Source organism: Haplochromis burtoni, unplaced genomic scaffold, assembly GCF_018398535.1.
Source record: "Haplochromis burtoni strain Fernald_Lab_line unplaced genomic scaffold, NCSU_Asbu1 Contig_53, whole genome shotgun sequence".
In the NCBI taxonomy this organism is placed as follows: Eukaryota; Metazoa; Chordata; class Actinopteri; order Cichliformes; family Cichlidae; genus Haplochromis; species Haplochromis burtoni.
In genome coordinates, this window is record NW_024582414.1 from 1391673 (window position 1) to 1414837 (window position 23165).

The 23165-nt window shown below is 40.5% G+C and overlaps 1 protein-coding gene across 2 annotated transcripts in view; it reads left to right on the plus strand.

Moving 5' to 3' along the window:
- Window positions 1–5092: 5092 nt before the first annotated feature.
- The window catches only part of LOC102302230 (discs large homolog 1-like protein), a 123585-nt gene continuing 105512 nt past the window's right edge, over window positions 5093–23165 (plus strand). The window contains exons 1-4 of one of the 2 annotated variants that reach the window (XM_042220675.1): window positions 5093–5451; window positions 6493–6654; window positions 9337–10132; window positions 10300–10396. In XM_042220675.1, coding sequence (XP_042076609.1) covers window positions 5433–5451; window positions 6493–6654; window positions 9337–10132; window positions 10300–10396 — 1074 coding nt within the window. In that variant the 5' untranslated portion in view covers window positions 5093–5432. The remainder of the gene's footprint in view (window positions 5452–6492; window positions 6655–9336; window positions 10133–10299; window positions 10397–23165) is intronic. The other variant, XM_014334082.2, reaches the window with a different exon arrangement.

Below are 23165 nucleotides of genomic sequence, written 5' to 3' on the forward strand. Positions count from 1 at the left end.
GAGTGAGGAAAAAAATGAGTTCAAATGCAGATACGGGAAATGCAGGGGCCAGAATAAGGAATGAAAGTAATGCTGCAGTGAAAGAAGCTGAACAGAACAGAGAAGATGGTGAAAGGTGAATATGGGAAAAAGTGAAATGGGAAAAGAAAAGGAACCGATGGATAAATTATGTGAAGGAAAAGACAGTGATGAGGATCGCCTCAGCAGGTCTGTGGGAGATTACAGTTACCTCTGTGGATTAAACTCAGCAGGGCCTCTCATCATCTCTGCAGATGCTCCTTTGTCTCTCTGTCCATTAGGCTAACAGCCTGACTCCTCTTCATCCCTCTTGATCCATCCATCTCATCTATTCTTGACACTTATCTGAGCTGTAGATCGCAGAGGGTCAGCCGAGTTCTGACAGGTGCCTCACAGTGTGTCTCTTCTGGGGCTCAAAACCCACGTTGAAGAAAAAGCTTGGCGCATCGTGGTAAGTATGAAAATCTTACTAGTTCATGCACACAGGTTACTCTGCAATTAAGGCAAACGATTTAACATGATAATTCAAATCCAGAAAGTAGTAATTGGTTCTTGTTGGGTCTGTGCTTCCACAAGCCCCGCTAGTTTAGAGACTTATTCCTCATGAAGAACACAAGACATAACAGAACATCTTCAACCGGTTTTTCACTCGCTAACGAGGGAAGTTTTGGTCAAGAACCAGCTCTTGGAGCTCATGCTCCTTACCTGTCTCATGCCCAAAATCCTTCAAAGAGCAGCTTCCCTCGCAGCTATTTATTGACAAACTGTTACAATACACAGCACAGCACAAGCAGCTCCCTCAGTAAACTCCCCAATGGTTCTAAGACAAGGCACTATGTGTGTGTATGTGTAAGCACCTGTATGCATGTGCAAGAACGTGTGTGTGTGTGTGTGTGTGTGTGTGTGTGTGTGTGTTGTGTGTGTGTGTGTGTGGTGTGTGTGTGTGTGTGTGTGTGTGTGTGTGTGTGGTGTGTGTGTCTGTGTGCATGACTTCCTGCTCACCAAAAGGATCATAAAAGCAGGAAGCAACATCACAAGAAACAGATCTTTCAGATAGGATGTATCTGCAATAAAACCTCCCCCTGCACAGAGTGGCTGGAGAGGTGGTCAGAGACAAAGGGATGTCTTGATCCTATAGATTGAACTCAGACTTACAAATTTAAGAAACCCAATGACAACATTCAACAATTAGACTTAACAGTTCTATATGGAAATCTTAGTTGAAACCAAAACGTTTTATGAACTTAACCAGAAGCCTTCAATGTATGTAGTGGGAATTAGTGAAAAGGAAATTTAATGAGAATGAATCAATGAGTTCATTTGTAGGCCAACGAAAATCCCAGCTTTGAGGAGTTTGCATGTTCTCCTTGTACTCTGGGGTGACTGACAGACTGATAAGACTGTCCAGGATGCACCTCGCCTCTTGCCCTATGGCTGTTGGGATATGATCCAGCCCTCACAGTGATCCTGAAATGGATGGATGGAGTCCATTGCCCTGTGTGTTCAGTTACTCAGCAGTCATTTTGTCTACATTACACAGTATGGTGAAGTACGTGGGTTGCCATTTAAAATAAGGCAAATGGGTTTTTTTCTATATATTTTCTATTTTTTTTAATATAATAAAAATTTATCCAAAAAGGTAATAAAGAAAATATGTAATTTCCTCAATGACGTCCAGTATTTTTGAATGCATCACAGATACATTAGTAGTTAGTTTTCAGTTTAACACATTGCACGCTAAACATGTGAGCAGCTCATAAAATATTTTGACTTACCTGCATAAAGTCAGCTGCATTGCTCAATCAACTATGTGCATCATTAACATTCAATACAAATAAATGCACATGTAACTGTAAACAAACAACACTAACAGATATTTGTCAAGAGGAATTTAAGTACCTGTTGATGATGTGTGTGATGTGTATTTTTAACACATCTGAGTTTTTGTCTCTGCAACCAAACTGGAAGTTAGATGCCTTTTTTCTAAACTCTCTATCCGGTGGCAGGTTTGTACCATTCCCCACTGTTCTCTTGGCATCAGAGCCCACTGTAGAACAAGTCTGCTTACTGTGGTATCAGCCGACAATAAACAATAGAGAGTAACACCGCACACACACACACAGGCGCCCACACACTAACGTACATTCTGGCAAAAAGCAGAATGACGTCCTTTTGTTCCCTTCCCTCTTTACTCTGTCTTTTACACACTGCATTGGACAAAAAGATACTTCTGTTTGCCACATGACCAACCCACTTACACAATCATGCATGCATTTACTCCCCACTCTGACTCATATATTATACTGGAATCAGAGTGACTGCTGGCGAGAATTTGTAAGAGATACAGAGCGAGAGTTTATGTGCACCCACCAAAATGGTCAATAAGCTCTTCTGACCTAATCAATAACAATACCAGAGCCTGGGTCCATGACCTGCATTCAGCTGCTGCATGCTTATGCTGATGGAAGTGTCCCTACCACTGCTCTACTGTCCACATGAAGACACAGGCGCAGTGTGTCTCCAGCATGCATGAACTCTGCTTTTCTAATGTCACTCTCTGAATGATTTCATCTTTTTAGTCTTACGGTTGTCTCTAAAGGTGATTTATGCTCACCCATTAAACACACCACATCACAGTAAAACAAAGATAAACAAGGCAGTGGAACAAAAGGACACCATATCATTTAGGAAAAGCTACTCTTTGGCTAGTTGGATGAAATGATCAATAACAGTTTCCTGTCTATTAAACCAAGCATAGATTGCTTTTCATAGTTTAACATATCCTGGAAGTAGAGCTCTTCATCTTATATATCTATATGTAACTTTTAAAAAATATAGGTTAGCTAAATTTAGCAAACAGGAAATAATTTGAAAATGACTCTGAAAGAAATACTAAAATTAGGTGATGAAACCATACCATATGTGTCTATCTACTATGTTGATGACCTATGTAAGAGATTAAATGCTTCCAGTCGCATAAGTGTGCTGCTTAAGGTAAAAGTGGACAGTTTATTGCCACTTCCTCTTAATAACTGACACAGTGACAGAGATACAAATGTCAGCTACATTCTTTAAAACAGAAAGCTTGCAAGAACCACTTAAATAACCACATTTATTAGTTTATTTATTTATATCCTTGCTATAATGATAAGTGCATGTGCATGTTTGTATTTACACTATGTGTTTCTTAATGGGTGTGCCAATGTCAATAAAACTTTGCACAAATATCATTGCACATACAGCAATTATACTTCACAGTGACCAAAATGTATATCTGCAACAGAATTTTGTTCAAGTCACAACTAAATACAAAATGAAGAATGTGAAAAGTGCAGCAGACCTGGCAAAAATTGCCCTTGGTGTTGGTTTTTGCTAGTTATGACTAATGAGTTGGCAAAATCTCTTCAGCTTTAAGTAACGACTGAAGCATTATGGATTCATATTTATTATTACGCTTTCTTATTACTTCAGTTTTTCCCAGTACAGCTTGCTTAGCTTGCTGTTAGCTCTTGTGCTAGGCACAGCTTTTTGTGATGTCCTAACAGATGTGTCAGTGGTACAGATCAGGAGTTTGGGCTTCAGGTTTCCTGAGCAATATTAATTGTACTTAGTTAGTCTGTTGCTTAGCAAAAATTAGCCAACAGGTGTATCTATTTTTTACCATCTCATAGTTTATGATTGGACATTGTCAATTGAGCTAATTGGTGTAGCAGGCAATAAATTAGCAATCCACCCATTGATCCATATAAAGTATATTCTGGGTCCAAAAAGCCAACATGGAAGCAGGAAATGAAATACAGACCCCAAAACTAGTGGGTGATATTGTGGTGGCATACTGTCTATGTGTAAAACATCTTGAGTGTTATGTTTTTTAAAAGGAAATGTTTCACAGTCCCACTAACCTGTCAGGAGACGTTTTAATTAATTATGGAAATTTACAGTTACATTCAAAAACACTACTCTGTATAAATTTCCTCTCAAGGGTGGCGGTTAGTAAGTGTCAATATATAGCAATATATTCATTATACGTCATGACAATGATCCCAAACACAATGCTGAAGCAGTAAATGCATGGGTAGAAAAACAGCATTTTTCTGGCTTGTGTAGCTTTAGGATCCCCACTTGATCACTGATAGCAAAACACCTCGCTTTTAAGAAACTTAATTCATGCAAAGGGCAAAGACAATAGGTCAAAAATACTGATAAATTTTGATTTCTATCACACAGAGTTTTGTTTTTTTCACTGAATGGGGCAGCAGATGCTGATACTGATTGAGCATCTCCCGTGTCGCTCTGACTGGAATAGCAAAACTTTTTGCAACTCTTGCTCAGAGACAACCAGGAAAGCAGGCTACGGCTCGCATAAAGGTAGAAAAGGAGGGACGACAGACTGCATGCTAAAGCTGAATGGGCATTATGGCTCTCTATATATACTCATATAGAGTCATTAGATTCTAAAGAAAGGCTTTATTTCTTTCCACTACTAAAGAGGACTTGCCTGGTAGGGATGTGGATCACTACAGTTTAGTGAGACAGGTCTGGTACAGGGGATGGTTTTCATCTACTCAGCACACTCAGTTTACCATGACAATATGGCTAAAACCACACAGGGATGAAGTGCCTGGACTTTTGCTGGGATTGCACCAGTGACATTTCAATTGGACCCCCTTGTATTTTTCTTTGTATGCACCCATGTAAGCTCCATAAACAGACATAACTGAGTGACAAGAGCCAAAGACTAAGTTGGGAACAGGAGAGGAAAGCTTTCATAGATTTAATGTAGTTAGATCAGTATCTGTAAACCCAAGTCTGTCCTCGGCATTGAGTGGATTAGATGTTGATAGGCAACCCAGAATAGACCGGGCTTTTATCCACTCCATACAATATGGCTGTTTAACATGACAATACCTGCAAGACACAAGCTCCTTATGAAGAGCCCCTCCAACCTGCTTCATCTGTGGTTTAGAGTGTGTGTGCGTGCGTGTGTGTGTGTGCGTGTGTGTGTTCGTCTCGCAGGACCGTTCAACCGGTCGGACGGCGTTTTGAGTCAAGTCATCTGGGTGAAGAAATCGGTATTAGTTTAACCAAATGGTGACACAGGGAGCCTTGAAGTGAAAGAGGAACAGAGGGAGGGGAAAAACAATCACGCTATCATTATTACTCCGGGTTCTAAGTCCACGCGGTGATTGTCAGCGTTTGTTGACAGTGTCTGTGTCAGTTTTCTGACACTTTTTTCAACACTTCATTGAATTATATTTTCTCTTAACTACCGGACAGGTCGGTGGTGCCTGTTGTGGTGACAGTTTGGTGTCCCAGTTGGGTGAGCAGGCTGTCGCGGGACAGACGCTCACATCTGTGATAACAGAGTCGGATCGGTGTGAGCCAGGGGAGGAGGACTCGGCGTGCGTGCCACCATGCCTGTGCGACAGAAAGGTAAAGAAAATACTTGTTAAGAAAATGGACTTTCGGTCTTTAGTTGCACGTCTATCTTATAATACTTCTGTGTTAATATTCTTATCGTATAACGCATTTTGTGACACCGAACGTATCACTTTTAGCCACTCAAAAAGGTCGCGTTGATGTTGCGCTAGCTCCGCGAGGCGCTCTTATGCGTTAGCGCACGAAACTTGTGTGAAACACCTGCACTTTTAAACGAGGAACTATTCAGTGTACGTGTACACGACTTTTAGAAAATAGCTCCAGGGCTCTTACTGCATACTCGGACGCTGTTGTAAATTCGGCATACATAATATTTAGACAACAACACGTTTGCTGTCTTTTGCAGTGAAATGCAAAAAACAGCAAAGCTGCCCACAAATAGAGCTCTTCAATATAAAAGTGCTTGCAGATAGATGCATAGAAATTGAATTGCCACCCTTTTAATTCATTTTGGCTTTACGTATTGTCATGCAAGTGTAAAGTTAATGTACGCACTGACACATTTAGTCGAAGTTTGACGTTGATCGTCACTGCTTCCGGTTTAATCAGCTGTTCAGAGACTGGAATTTGCAGCCTGCACCTTCCCTTGCACCATAAACTCTACTACCCTTCTGCATGAGGACATCGGGGCGATATAAAGGATGGCAGTAAAATGTTATAGTTTATCTTTAATGCATAAAATGTGCAAATACACGGGTTATGAAGTCTTAATTACCATTTTAATTAAGAAGGTTTTCACTGATCATTACAAACCCTAATAGAAGTTGTGATCTAGTATCCTGGAGGGAAAACACAGAGTCATCTACTTTTTTTCTTTTCTTTTTTTTCAAATCAACCCTGGTTTGAAAAAAATGAATGAAGACACTTTATTTTTCAGACAGACATGCAGAAATTCTCAATTTTAACCGTAGTTATCTGCAATTAAAAGCTTTTAACATCGAGCGTCTCCTTGCTCTGCTTAAGAGCAGCTGGATATTGTGTTTTCCAGAAGAGATAAAAACCATGTTTTTTTCTATTTATTTATGTTTTCTTTAGACGCCCAGCGTGCCCTGGAGCTGCTCCAGCAGTATCGAGCCAAGCTAGACCAGAGACAGCAAAAGGCCAAACAGGGACCTGTGGAGGAAGACCACCAGCTGCAGCAGTCTTTGGACAAAGTCATCAACGTCTTTCAAAGTCAGCTCTTCAGTGCACTTCTTGGTAAGAAAATTTGCTTTGGTCAGCTTTGATCAGATTTCCTGGATTTTGACAGTTTAGGCAAACTTCTTTTATATTGACTTTTTTGGAAATTAAGCTGTGCTTTGAGTGCTTTCTGTCAGGCATTACGTGTATTTTATGTTTAATTTGCTATCAGTTTAACGCATACATCTGCATAACTTCTTGCACTTTATCTTAACACATCACAACATTTTTGCACTTCTGGTGTCTAACCATTCATCTTACGTGCAGATTAATCCACATGCAATTATTTTATAACATTTTACATCATTTTTATAAAAGTAGAGACAGTGGTTTTGCCGTTTGTGAATTACATTATGTTAGTTCATTGACTAATAAAACAGAACGTTTCAGCAAAGGTAAATATCAGTTTTATCGATCTTAAAGATTTGAGCCTTTCGTTTGATTCTTCACTTCCTCTTCGCAGTAATGCAATAATCTCAATGTTGTGCATGGATTTCGTTCATTTATCAAGATTCGTGTCTTACCAGATACCAGATACCACACTACAAGCATTGTCATGCTGTGTTTGGGATAGACAGGGACTGACTAGATTTCCAACATTAGGTTTGCAGAAAATAGGCTGAATTCATGAACTGTTTCATTTCTGTGGGGCTGATATAGTTTTTACAAGATGTTTGAACTGTGCTGTCACTGGATCCCTAACCAGAAAATGTAGAGCAGAACGGAGGGTGTCACAGAAAGCAAGCACCCACCTTTAAAATCTAAATCTATGTACAAATTCCTCTAACAAAGTGACAGTCTAACCAGCAAAGTTTCCTTTGATTAACTGTTGCTTAATCACACGAGAATCCTCATGGTAATGTTAATGGTGACAAACTGGTTTTCACTCCCAGGCCCCACCTGCTTTCTACCCCGCCCACACCTGTAGCTATTACAGCAGCGCACCTTCTCACGTTTATTGTGCCAGCGTTTGTGTGCTTGTTATGCTGTTCACTCAGTTCCTCTTTTGAAGCTTGACTTTTTACTTTAACCAAATTGGATCTGATGGGTTGCGAAATAATGCTTCCCCTGTTTTGTTGCTTGATATTCTTATTGATCCTTCCTTCTGGTAAAGATTAGAGAAGACTTTGTGTATGGGTTTGCGTTCCTGCTGCTGCACTGGATTATTCCACTATTTACATTTCACTGTCCTTTTTTATTCCCCCTTATCATCTGTGTTATAGCCACCAAACTCATTTGAGATGTGCTTACAGGATGATATATGATTTAGTGCAGAACTATTTGTCAGCTGTACTGTGGATTAGGGGAAGCGAACCATTGCTAGTAATATTATGTCGCCACTAGAGGTCCTCAGAGTATTAGCTATGTTTCATTAGGTAACGCATTCTCTACTGGTGTACTCTGAGATATGGAGCCTCTTTGTGACCATCTCGGTTTTGCTTGCATCTGAATAATTTAGCATATACTATAAAGTAATAGTTAAGCTCTGCTGGAGCAGCTTTTTTTAACATCTCAGCCTCTGTCCAGCTCACAGTGGGGACTCCCTTAACAAATTTAACCAATCCTGGGACAGTTGCAGATAGTTGTTTTCAGAACATAGGGGCTACATTTAAATAGGGCATTCATTTGTTAGCTGCCAACCTGCAGTTGACTTAACAGTCATGGCAACATGACTTTTAAGGGAACAACTGACTGTAAATAAGAGGCAAGCATTTCCCCATATCTGCACCTTTATCTACGGCCACTCAGTAACTAAACCTGTCGTACTGTATAACAGGCTCTCTTACACCCACCGGTACCAAATCCCGACACACTGGAATACAAAGCAGGCAAATCAGGTCATTCTACGGGTGGAGTAAACTTATCAAATCTCATCTGATAAAATTCACTGCAAACAAGTTAGAGAGCCACACACAGAAAACAAAAAAAGCTGGACTGTGTACCCGTCAAGATTGCCAGGTTCTTAACAAATAAGTATTTATTGGCCTTTTTGGTTAAAACTGGTTAATTAGTGGTGATGACTCGACACTTAGTGATGTCTGTTCTCCCCAAGCACATCTAGCTGTCATGGTGGCCTTTCCACCATATTCAGTAGTTACTTTAAATGCAGACATATACCTAATAAATACTTAGGTAGATGTCTAATTACACTACCTTTGAGGTGCAAATCCTGAAGATCATTCATATTTTATGCTTTTTTGGTGTGTTTTTCTATCCATCTATGTTTTTCCGGCATTGGCATTGTGCTTGGTATTAGCTGGTGGATCAAAATCTGACAGTACTTTTCTGTGTTCATAATTTCATCGGTTTTTGACAAGATCCCCAACGCCACCGCCTTCACCCCGTCCAGCCTACAGATGGCTGTAGGCTCTTACTATTGCACCTCTCTCCTGAGAGAATGGCTGGATTCTTCATTCTTCAGTGAACAGTTGATGGATCAACTGAGGGAAACTCTGGCTCTTATGAAGCAAAATATAATGGGTGGCCCCAGACTTTTGCACAATATGATTTTTAAAGGTTAACTGATTATAAATTACACCATGGATTTATTTTTATTAATGATCAACTAATCTGTCTTTTGGTGAATAAATTAATGTATCAATTAAACACTCACTGTTTGCACTCAGTGATTTGCCCACTTCTGTAGGGTTTAGTTAATCACTACACCCGTTCACATTGTTACTTTCCTCCTTTTTCCAGATATCCAGGAGTACTATGAGTTTACCGTCCTTGCAGACAGCAAGTGCTCTGCGGACAGTCCCAAGAACCTTGCTGCCTCCTGCTGGCTGCCAGCAGAACCCTCAGCCCAGCCACTGTCCTCCACAGGTCCCTTGACCTCCAGCATTTCTGATGGACAATCCCAACCCAAACCACTCGTCTCCAAACCCAGGTCATTCAAGTATCCTGCGCCTCCAGTACCATCAGCAACACCAGCAACAAAGCCATCTTCGCCTACAACACAGTCCAGCACACCTGAGTTGCAGCTGGCCAAAGTGAAGTACCGTGCTCCTCTTCCTCCTGCTCAACCGGGGAGCTCCAAATCATTTGAAGCGGAGACTTCTAAACTCAGTGTCACAGTTAGTAATGCAGAAACCTCGACCGGCTCCACAAATACATCTCCTGGAGTGTCGCTAAATGGAACAAAGCTTACTGCCACCAGCTCTGGCGTTTCTTCAGAAAGCTCCACCAGCCCACAAAGCATTCCTGCTTCTTCTGACCTGGTGACAGTCTCAGCCCTCGTCTCGAGCACCATTCAAGGCCTTGTGTCTCCAACTGCTCCGATCAAACCTGCCCGCACCAGGATCCCTTCCAGCACAAGCCCAGGTCCCAACAAAGTCACAGATTCTGTTCCTACTGCTCCTCTGACCAGCAAGGACTCAGGATTCAGCAAAGTCACTCCCATTCCAAGTCCGACTAGTCCAAGCCAGGCAAAATTCACCTTCAGCGGACGCAGGTCCACAAGTCCTCCTGGACAGCTGAACAAAGGACCTTATGCGTGAGTGCAGTCTCTGGTAATATGAATGTGCATTGATTGCTAGTGTAATATCTTTATATAGTACTTCAGCATGCTATTAGGAATTTAGATATAGAACAGAACACTAATGGACACATATTTGGAGTTCACCTATTTTCACCCTCCCTTGATCTCTTTTCTCCAACCAGCCCAACCAGTCCTGGGCCAGGAAAGGGCCCTTCCACTAGCCCAACCCATGGTCCAGCCCTCTCCAGGCCACCCACAAGCCCAGTGACCCTCAACAAGGTAAGACATCTCTTTATGTTTTGTTGTAAGGACCACAGGAAAGCTGCAGCAAATCTGTCTGTAGCTGACAGAAAATGAGATAGAGGTTGTGTCACGAGTCTGCAGCTGCAGACTCTTGGAATTTGCAGTGTGAACCCAGATGCAGATAAACAGAAGCAAGAAAACGAAATCTTAACAAAAAAGCGAGCCGGCAAAAGGAGACCATAAACGCTAACAAAACTGTGAGGAAACTAAACTAAGAATACTTAGAACGAGACTAGCAAAACTGAACACAGGATGTGAGACTATCAAAATAAAACAGGAAACACGTTTTAATTCATTATATTGTGATTGTTAAACTATTGACTTTGAAAATGACATTTTCAGAAGCTGTTAGAAAGGTTCCTGAGAAGTGTTTATGAGAGACACCACGTCTGTTCTTGAATCAGTGCATCGAAAGGCTTGTGGTGGCTGCAGCAGGCAGAATAAGATAGACAGGTTGTTTATACAGATTCATGCATTGCATAATATGACAAAGGGAAACAGGTTAAGTAACGTTTTAATAATCTGGACAGTCAGCAGAATGAGGTCAGAGGGTTAACCCTAACCCTTGGGTAAACAGGGATTGATGGTTTCCTTTAGTTTGAGCTTTTTGACCGCAGGCTTGTTGCTGATGACTGAACATAGAGCATCATTAGAGTAATGTCATTGTGCTTTTTTCAGTGTGTCTGTTTACTAAAGTTCTGCTCTTTACATGATGATTGAATTTGTGGAGTTGGAAGCATCAAGTTTTCATTTTTGATCACAAAAATGGGTCAATTTTCAAAATGTTAAGTAAAGCCAATATGGAAACTGAGCAATTATTTTTTTGTTCAGAGCGTACCGAGCCTCATCTATCACGCAGTATCTTGCCCAAGCACACTTCATGGATTGGAGAAGAATTAAAACTTTTTGATTAGTGGATTATTCAATATGGAGCACACTTTTGTTTCCTTTTGTTTATTTTTCTGTGTTTTTTAAAAAAAATTTGTGGGCCATTTTTCATTTGTTCTAACGGGAACAAAAAAGTGAAAATGACACAGAAAATAGTTCAGGATTGACTCAAACCCGGGTCACCTGTTCAACCACGTTAGCTGTACCTATGCCCTCATCTCCTGTGATTATTCTATAGCACATGCAGAAGTTTGTGCAGCTCAGGTTGATGGAAATAATGATATGTTGCTATGCTCATATATACTTTTCCTGTAATGTCACACCCACCTGGGACAAAACACAGACTTTCTTCTAGTCAAAATGCTGCATAGCTAACATGTACCACTACAAGCCACTCGCTTTGTTTAGAACTGCTATACAGCTGAAAGTGTAGCAATGCATGTAAACACTCTTCATCTAATTCTTGTTGTAGTGGCCAAAATTGCACCATCCTTTTCCACAGCAGCCCACATTACACTTGGTAGGTGCTTTAAACTATTCAAAATGTTACTGCCTTGCCATCATGACCTTGTCTAACTTTAGCCAGCTAATAAGAACTCACTTTTGTTTGGATAGTGAAGAATGTTTAGGGGTTTTTTTTCACCCCAAAGCTATTAATAATGATTCTGGTTATCACAGCCCAGTGCAGACAGACTGACCACTTTCTGTTGGCAACGGAGAGCATCAGGAAAAAACAACAATGAGTGCAAGCACAGGAATAGGACAAAAAAGTAGAGCAGATACAAATGCACATGTGAACTCGAAGACATGTTGCACATGTTCACGCTCTGCTACAGATGTGGGTGTTCGACATGGATTTGCTTACTCCAACTTTCCTTTCTCTCTCAGCGCCACAGGTAGTGTATAGTATTTGCTCTATATTACAGCATTTACTGTATATTGTACACATACAGTATATTACAGTGCCAACTGTAGTAATGTTGTGTATCAAGGAAAAGCAAAAGAGTCAAATCGCAGCTCTGCGTGTAGCTTTGGGCTACATATGGAGCTTTAACTTCACCCACAGTCAAAAAGTTGAAAGTAGAGCATCCATTGCTATACCGCTGTTACTGTTCACTCAAGCCCCCCCACTTCTGCCAAACAGAGACCTGACCTGATAAAAAAAAAGCAGAGAGTGGTGTGAGTGTGTGTGAATCTGTTTGTGTATGCGCTTATGTCTGTGCATACACGTCTGTCAGTGTGGGTGTTTGCCTGTGCATCCATGTGTGTGCGCTTCTGCGGCTGTCTCCAGACGTTTGCCGCTTTTTTTTGTGTGTGTTTGCGTGTGTATGTGTGCTGAGTGTTCTGCATGCGTGCCGATATATATTCTGAGCCATGCACTCTTCGAGTTCAAAATGTGGCTACCAGCTGCCATAAAACGAAGAAAGCAGCTGGAAACCAAGAGGGCGGGTCGAGGTGCATCGGGACAGACTCGCCATGTTTCCGATTCGGCCTCTGTTTTAGGAGAGAAGTCCTATCTGGCTGCTCCGATGAAAGGACAGGTGGAGAGGACACAAGAAAGGGAGGAGAGAGAAACTGAACGATGAAAGGAAAGGAGGAGACAGAGACAGACAGACGGGAAAAACATGCCACCAAAAGCAGCAAACATCTGATTGGTGGAACAGGAAAGTTGGAGCCACGAGATGTTTTGGTGAAAGTTTGCCAGTCGAACTGGTGAGGATGGATTGCATCTGTATCCTCACTACCAAGGTGAGACACGGGAACAGAGCAGGCTACTGCAGAAAGTGGCGGAGAAGACAAATCAGGGCACAGGAGTACAGGGTGTGTCAGTGTGGTCATTAAGACAGTGAAAAAAAATTTAAATAGCTAAAGTTTTATAATTTTGTGATCGGTGTATTTATTCAGTCATTACAGCAATGCCTTAATTTTTAATGTCAAACTCATTCTGAATGAATCATTGATGGGAAACTTAGCCATATCAAATTGGGGACACGGTTGCTTCATGTACAGTTGACTTGCTTTAGTTTGTGAATAAACAGGTTATAAGAGTAGTAGGCTGTGCTTTTGTGAAGCGATTCTAATGGGAATGCTGATCTGATGTACAGTTATTGGTCTGACATCATGTGACACCCAGAGAGACAGCAAACTAGGTTGATAGGACAGACACTTCAAAAGAGCGACTGCCTGGCTGTGAAGGTATGCGACTGGTGCAGTGGTTGACTGAATGACTGACTGCTCTTGAGGCAGAAGAGAGAACTTGGCTAAAAAAAAACTAGGCTGGCAAAATTAAACACATACATTATGCACATATGTTCATGCTCAGAAATGCATGACCCATTTATAAGGAGTTGAATCAGTGTGAGCTGGGACAGATTTAAAGCCTGCATGTTGCAGCAGGCAAAAAGGTGACAAAGATATTTGTGTGTGGACTTGAGAAAAAAAGTTCAAGTTTTGTATACTGCAAAAAAAATCGACATACCTGGGCCTTTCGACAATCTTAAAATTTTTGCATTTCTCAAATAAGTACTAAAAGTACCCTATCATGGAGCACACTACCTACTGTCATGGTTTGCTGTGTGGCAGGCAGGTTGTAGGACCCAAACGCAGGGCTCATACATGGAGAGGAAACTCAAAACGGCAGTTTTATTGCAGGAACAACTCTTACACTAATACAGAAAACAAAAACAAAAATAAGAAACTAGAAACATGAAACTCAAACCAAAAACACTAAGAAACTAGGGAACTAAACTGGGAACAGAGAACTGGCAAATACCAGTAGCATGGAGGGCACAAACACAGCACATGGGGGTGGTGATGGAAGGAAAACATAGGGCTTAAATACACAAGGGAGTAATGAGAGAATGGGAAACGGGAGGGAAACACAGCTGGGAGGAATAAGGCATAATGAGGCAAGGAGAAGCAAAACTAGATACTCTGATATAGGACATGGGACTGTCAAGTTAAAACAGGACACATGAGACAATCCAGCCCGTTCTCACTCCTGAGGCGTAATATACGGACGATTTGTCAAGTCCCAAGGTGTTCCTGAGGAACACGAAAGGTGACATTCCATGATCCTATGCTACGCGCCGGGTTATGGATGAAATCCAGTAGAATGACGCTCTCGTGGTAATACATGTTCCAGCCATGTATTCCAGCCCTAACCCTAACCTTATCCCTAACCTTAACCACTTTAATGACGTTAGATATTGTTTTCCAAAGCGATTTCAGTAAAACAAACGCACATCTCTAGATTCATTCCAAATAGTTCTCATGTTTCCTAATTTTTCTGATCTGTGCATGTGCATGCACCCGGAAGTTTAATATATGGACGATTTGTCACCTAGTGTAAAATGTTATGCTTTGGGAGTGAGAACGTGTTGGAGAATCAGAAGGAAGCAGACTAGACACTGAGACATAGAGACACGACTGGATGCCATCCAGTCATCCACCCATTCACACACACATTCACACACTGGTGATGACAAGCTACATTGTAGCCACAGCTGCCCTGGGGCGCACTGACAGAGGCGATATTAACATGTATTTTGTAGGATTTTGACAGAGCACTGTCTGAAATCCAACACTATGAGTTGTACATTTTCCTGAAATGATGCAGGGTTTGACTGCAGTTATTGTGCTACCTGCTGTTTTTTGGGGACATTTGATTCTTGAACCTCTGTATATAATACCAAATTCTTATACATATCACATACATTTGAAAAAAGATATAAAAACTAAGCCATATCAGAACACATATAACTTGCCTAAAATAGATATGCTTCTTCCAGCTAGCAACTAGCTTCTTCATTTGCCACTATGTAGCTAAGATTGTAACAACTGAGCTATTAAAACTCAGTTTTTGACCTTTATGAATACACCATAGGGGTACTGTGGTACTTGCCTTTATGCACCCAACTAAAGTGTTTCATTTATATCCATGGATGCCTAGCAACTTCAGAGCAGTGGGATAAAAATGACCAATTTTAGACCTTCCACCCATATTTTTTTATTTTCTCAGACAGTTTAAGTATATCAGTCTGCCAATAGTACGGACAGGCAAAACACTACTGTAGCATGGAAATGTACCAGTAGAGTTAATTAGTAATGAATGCGTGAGAGAGATCCTGTCAGTACAGTGTAATTATGTCCTCAACTTTCTCCTGATTTTGCTCACTTTTTTTAGACTCCAAACATTACTCCAACTACTTAGCTGTCTCTCCTGTGTCTTATTTTCAGCACAAAAACTGGGCATACATGTAGCTGAAGATGAACTGTATTAATTACAGAAGATGTTCTTTCCCCTCAGTAATTTCAAAGTAATAGACACCCCACAAAAAAGTAAAAACCATCATAAAACCTACAATAAAGTTTCAAATCAATGTCTCCCTGCCAGTCTCACAGCTTGTCCTAGAGCTTCTTAAACTAAAAACAACATCTTGAACAGAGTGAAAATAATTTTGATCATAAGTTTGGAAGATGGCTTCTGGCTTATGAAAATAGTCTTCATTATGGGCGTGTAGAGGGATTTGGGCATGACAGTTACACCTAATATATTGTGGTCTGGGCGTTTGGTGGTTTGAACCTTACTGTCTATGTAAAAGGTAAACATGCTGACTACTCTGTCGTCCTGCCACCTTAGCTAGAAATACTATGTGTCTGCCAGATCCTGAGCTTATTTATATGAAATTAACTCTTAGGAGCGTGATCTTCTGTCTGTATGCACAGAATCAAATCCAAGGGTTTATGATTAACTTTAGCAGAACTGTCAGTTCTACCAAAAACTTCCAAATACAGCCTGATTCCAAGATCATTCATCACAAAGGAATCTGGAGAATAATAGGAAGTAGCAGTGAAAAGCTCACTGGCAGTCATCGCAAAAGCTTGATTGCAATTCTTGCTGCCAAGTGTGACAAAACCACTTCTTAGGTTTAGGGTATAATTACTTTTGCATATTGGGCCAGATACATTTTTTCTCTTTATAAATTAAATGAAAAACTGCATTTTATATTATTTGGGTTATCTTTGCCTAGTCTTCAGAGTCACGCAGTCTGGGTATTTAACTGTGTATGAATACTCTCCTCTCTAGCTTGCCCAATCCTCTTTTGCTCTCTGATATATCCAGTCTTAAATCCCACTCTGGTTTTATTAGTGACTGATTATTGTTTGGTCTGACTGAGTGCCTTCTGTGCACCAAGAGAGCAAGAGTCTCTCCTAAGAGGCTTACCTTAGGCTGCTAATAGACTTTAAAGAGGTGGAACTATTTTAGGATGGACAAAGAGGAGGATAGAGAGAAAAAAATGATGAGATACACAAAGACCTTGGAAAGAAAGCCAGAAAAGACCATGGCTGCATGAACACTTCATGCAGTCATTGCATGCCTAGTTTTTCAGGGGTACTTTACTTGCAATTGCCATGATAAATCCTTTCTGTAGTCCTACCATCTGAACAGCTGTCCAGCTGGCATCGTGATGTAACTGTGAGGAGGGCTCAAACATCAGACGGAGTAATCAGCAGAGAAGCCATGTGAGGAGAGACGAGCGAGAGAGAACTTTGTAAGCAGCTGTAGGACAGTTGAGTCCAGTGACATGCATCTGCAGTAGAACTAATATAGCGACTCAGGACCGCTGTTACAGTTTAGTTAAACGTCGTCTTGGCTCTGTATGGCCCACACCTGTAGAGAATTGGACTATGTCTCTGGACTGGCCTGCCTGTAGGACAGCCGATACTACTGGGCCACCACGTGGGCTAATTGTGAAAATGGAGCACTGCCACTCTGCGGTTTCAATCAATGTAATGTATATTATATTATTTCAATTACACTTTATGACTTTGCAGTTCACATAGAAGAAACAGATTTGGACTGTAGTTGAGTAGCAGAGGCAAATAAGGTGTAACTTACTTTAGTAATAAATAACCAGCTGTCCATTACCTCTGTATGTGTTGTGTGTTATTGCATGTACAATTTAGGTACGCTTAAGGATTATATGACATTAAACTCAGGTGTGGAATTACATGTTTACCTATAATTAAATGTCCTCTGTTTATTCTGCAAATGCATTTTAACACAAGAATGCAATATAGTAGGACTATTTTTATTATTGCAGCCTAGTTTTTCACAGTATTTAGCTCATTTTTAACCATATCTTAGGTAAAGTGTAGGTTAACACACCTATGTATGCAAGGCTTAAAAACTATCTTGGAATTAGTTCCACAGAAGTATATCACCGGTACTAGGAGGTACAGGAACTGGCTGAAAACCAAGAGGAGCTCAGTAATTAAGAAGAATTAGTACAGGGTCAGAGGTTACAGCTTTAACATTACTTAGCTGCATTCTAATGCTAAATCATGAATGCTAACCACTAAACTAAATTCTTCTAAAGTACTTAGGAACACTCTATATACTTATACGCATCAGTATTGGCCACAGTGGATCGAATGCTGCAGTGTAGTCAATGAAAGTGATCCAGTGCTAGCTAACTGGAAATAATTGCCAACCCAAATCCATCCAAAATTTCTTGAATAGGAGCTGTTCATGGGTGTGAAGCTCCCTTGACGACGCTGAAACATGACCACAGTGTTCATTTATATTTTAGAGATGCTTTGTTTCACGTTATAAGAAAGTTGTTTTGTAGGAACACTTGAATTCTGCAGCGAAGCAAATACTATAAATGCAAAGGGTGCAGAAGAAATAACATTTAAAAATTACAGTTGAGTGTCTTAAAGACACAGAAACTTTGACAAGTTTACATCCCTGACTTTTGCATTAGCCTACTCCGGTTATATGATAGATTATTTTTTTTTCTTTCTTAGTACCTTCAGTCAGCCAGTGAAATCTAATAATGCATTGGTTAAATGTATAATTTTTTAATATTACAATTTAATAGCTGATTATTTAAATAATTTGCATGAATTTCAGAGTATTTTATATCTTAAAGTTATGTCCTGTACATTTTTATTCCAGCATAATCTGTCAGTGTTGTGATATTAGGAATGTTTGGCTTTGCCAGTCTGTGACTGGTAGCTGTGGAGGAAAATCTGTGACAGTCAGCGCTCACTGGTTTTCGCTGGTCTTCGGCTGTTTCTTGTAAAGCTTCGGGGTGTGTTTTTGGCTCATTATCCTGCTGCAGTGTTAACCTTTTTTTGGATTCAGGTCACTTGTCTAATTCCAAAGAAGGCTAAACACCTCCAAACTGAAATAACCCTGTTACCTCTGCAATTGTTGCTTTGAACCTTTGTGATTTTAATCACTCAGACCTTCTTCTCTTACTATTTTAAATCTACGGGTCCATGTGTGGCTCTATATTGATGTCCTTGTACACTGAAATTGTCACGAATAACTAAAAAGTAGTGCCTTAAGATCAACTACTAATCTGCAGTGTCTGCGACTCTTTGTAGATGCTTTTACAAGGTAGTGTAATCTGACCTTATCCAACTCTAAGCAGGTAACTTTTAAGGAATTGTTTAGAGACCTCTCCTTCTTTAGACAAGCAAACTCTGAAGCAACTTTTTTTGTGCGTCAGTGAACAAAGTTCAGTGTATTGATCCTCTCTTTTTGCTGTTCCTGGTTGTTTTTGCATATTAATGATTCAATAATCAAAAAGGTTCTGAAGTCCCATGCACTGCCCTTCAGTCTCATCTTGATTTGACATTGTTTAGAACAACGTTTGGATTTTTGATATTTTCACTTTCTGCTAGAAGCTGGTGGACAATAACTCCAAGTTGATTTAATTAAAGAAACCTCTGATAATCAGAATTATTTGAATGCTGCTTCAGACAGTCACAATTAAGGAAACGTGGCCTTTTGTTTAAATGAATTCTTTGCTTTTAATGTAGTTCCTGCTTAGTGCAGAGCGGTGATTGAAGCAGACTTCAGTGGACATGTAGGTGAAGGGAACAGGGGTCAGATGGAGTTGGGTAGCTATGGTGTAAAGGATGGCAGTGGATTTTGTGAAAAGGATAGAAATGGTTGTGGTGAACACATATTTCAGGAAGAGAGAGGGAAGTTCACTGATGCATAAGAGTGAAGGAATCTGCTCCAATCTAAAAGCGATATGAGACTGCAAGTCTGGGTCAGGGGAGGCAGCATTGGATGGTAGCCAATGAACTTAGAGGCAAGGATTAAATAGTGTAAGTTGAAAAATGTTCAGGGAACAGTTGAGACAAAATCTGGTCGGTAAGGGAGAGATCTCTTGGATAGTACAGCTAACGTGGTGAGGGAAGCTGCCTAGAGGATATTTGGTATAACCTCTGGTTAAAGGAAAAAGACACGAAGACTTGGTGGTTCAAACGAAGAGGTTGACAAAGGAAAAGTGAGATACTCTGGGAGGTAGACAGGAATACTGGGAGGACAGGACAAGTGAGAGGTGACAAAGGCAAAGGCTTATAGTTACATTTTATGTGAGGCTGAAGGAAGAGAGTCCAAGCTGGAAAGAGCAGGTTAGGGTGATTAAGGATAGAGGTGGAAATGAACTAATGAGTGAAGGAAGTGTGCTTGGAAAGTGGAGGGAGTACTTTGAGGAGCTCATGAATGTAGAAAATGAGAGCGAGAGGAAGGATGGAGAACAGCTAGTGAATCAGGAAGTCCAAAGGATTAGTTAGGAGGAAATGAGGGCAGCTATGATGGAGGATGAAGAGTGTAAAGGCGATTGCCCCGGATGACCTATCTGTGGTGCTATGGAGATATCAAGGAGAGAGGGCGGTGGACCTTTTAACCAGACTGAGTCTTCCACAGCCAGGAGAGTGAGAGGATTCCTGACGAATGGGAAAGACGTGGCTGGGCAGAACTTGAATATAACATCGTTTTAAATAAATAACAGGGGCATAAATGATAAACTAAAATCTTAATTGTGACGAGGAAAATTTTTCAGGTGTTACAGGAGAACACAAACAAACTGGAAAACCAAATTCTTTGGTCAGTTCCAAAGAAATAAAATGACTAAATAGCTAAAACATTTCCACAATCCCAAATTCTTCAACAGTGTCCTCATCTTTTGAGCCTTGTGCTGTGTCCTCAATTGGACCAAGCGTGCGGAATATGGAAGCAGACAAGAGAAAAGATCACAGAGAAGATTCACGTAAAGGATGCAGTAAAGGAGAACATGCAGAGTGATGACAGAAGAGGATGGTAGAGCTAGGGTGAAATTCAGATGATCAACTGTGGCGATGCCTGAGAAGAAGAAGGAAGAACATTTGTCATGTCAGAAATTTCACTTTTTTTCCCCATGAATAGATGACAGATTTTTTAAAAACTAAATATAAATATATAAGGAACAATAACCAAGTACTGCAGTGCCTGTGTTTTGCCACATTGTGGCACTGTCTGTCTAACAAATTCAGTGACATGAGTGGGTTTCACATTGTTTCTCTGCAGTGACTTAAAACATCCACGTTTTCTATTTAAATACACAGTCAGCTGACATGTCCCTTGGCATTATTTATTATAAAATATTCAGCAGATAACAGCAGATGTCCTATAATTCATTTCTGCCTCATGTTTATTTTGCTACTGCTACAAGGTTTCAGCAGGAGTCTGATGCCCTCACTCAGCTTTTAGAGGAAACAATGAGCTCTATTTTAAAGGGAATTCACTCATGTGTAAACTGAATATACAGCTGGTAAAAGGTGATCATGTGACCATATTTAAAATCTTGATGTATGGTGCCTTTTTAAATTGGTTGGCTTGTAGAATGGAGAATCCACAGCGATTGGCTGGAAGGGGGTGTATGAGGTTATTACACACACACATCCGCACAGCGTAGTTATTTCTGTGCTGGCTGACCTACTAATGTTAACATGTAGTGCATGCCTGCTAGGCTCATGAGGTAGCATCCTCTCTCTCTCTCTTGCTTTTTCCCATTTGTCATTTATTCCTTTTTCTTCACTCCCTTCATCCTCCTTTCTTTCTTTCTTTCTTTCTTTCTTTCTTTCTTTCTTTCTTTCTTTCTTTCTTTCTTTCTTTCTTTCTTTCTTTCTTTCTTTTTTGTGTTCTGTTGTTATTTTATTTCTGTGTTTCAGGAAATTTGGTCTGTGATCCGATGTGAGCTTTACTCTCCCAGTACATTCTGTGAGCCATATGATCTAGAACCCCTTAGGTCATCCCAGATGTATGCATGTTTGTGTGTGTGGTTGCACACAGATCAGCAGGAGCTCCATCTGCTCTTTGCCAAACACAGAGGGATTCACTGTATCGCTGGTCTCCGTGCGAGTTTATCACAAAAACCAAGGCTATTTGAAGACAGGCACTTCAGCCTGTGCTGACTTCTGGAGAAATCCAGTCTCAGGTTTCTGGACTGAAAGAGAGACGTGAAAGACGTTAGTGTATGAATCCAGAATAACTTAGTAGTAGTATATGGCCAATCTCTCACTCATCCAGTGATGTCGCACAGTCCTGACTCACTCTAAATCTAGTTAATGAGAAATTTACATTTTCTGCTCTGCACACTACTGAAAAAATATCACCGTAACACAGTAAATATTGGAAAGGAAAAGAAGGGCATTTGGGGTATATTCAGGATATGCAGCTTTAAAAACAGCAGTCTGGTTCACTACAAAAAAAATGCAAATTTTCCCAGACTAGGATAAATTAGGAGGTTTTGAAATGTGTCAATAATCACATGGTTTATAGAATGACATCCAGGAAATATAGCTTTTAAAAATCTCACAGTGGATCCAAAACACAGTGTTTCTCCCATGAAACGCTTAAAATAACCTCTTGTGTCATTGCATTATTTACAGGACTTGTCTACCTGCATTAACTTCTAAACTTTTTTAGCTCACCCAGGTGCTTCCTTTATCTGTGTACAGCTGGAATAGCATCTAAAAATATTTTGCCATTACTAACACTCAGTTTTAAATACAGCCATAATCTTAAACTGTGGCTTGATTAGTTTGCCAATAAGCCTATAAAATGACCGTAGATGGTATCAGTTTATTTTTCCTTTTGCTTCTCCTCTATTCCGTATTATAAAATTAGCCCCTGTGACCTCAGAGTCACCGTTTGTTCACCTCAGCCCCGCTGTTCGTGCACAGTTTCGCCTTCTCTGTTTTCTCTCTCATGCTGTGTTGTTTGTTTGCAAGTGGAGGTGAGAAGGCAAAGGCAACCACAGAGAGACTACTGCGTGTGTTTAGGTCTGCATGTCTGCATGTGTGATGGTCCAGATGGCTCAGCCATCAGCATCAAGAGCTTGAGTAAGGAGTACGCTTTGACTTGTTTGACTTTCTCTGCCCTTTATCTCCCATTTGCCTGCTCCGTTCTCAGACTCGGCATTTACAACACGTAAAACAGCTACACGCTGTTGTGGAGCTAAATTAATTAGTGGTTAATTTATCTGTTAGTGGATCAATTAGTTGATTAATAGAAGAAAATGTGCTGAACTGTGACCCAAGTCTTGAAGGAATTTCTTTAAATCTATTGACTGTCTTTCTGTTAAAAATAAGTTTATCCTTGGACTCAAGGATAAACTTATTTGAATTTCATGGTCACGTATAACAGCCACAAAACATTTTGGCTGTAACTCAAGAACACCGGCACTCAGTTCAAAAGCTTTTCTTTGAAGCTTTGTTGCAAAAAATGATGAAGTGATGACTTCTTTATTATCCAAAAGGTGAGGTCAGAGGTCAGCTTTGCTTTAAATTCACCATTATTCAATACGGGAGCAGAAGTGAATACAGTTTTTCTCAAATGCTAAAACACATGTCACAAATGTTACCACCAGGTCCCCCAATGTCCAAACACAACACCCTTCTCTAAAGCTACATAAACACAACCACACCTTCCCACTGCAAAACTCAAACTCCCACACCAAGAGAGCAGCTCGAAGCTGTCAAAACTGTAAACACTATACACAGCATTACA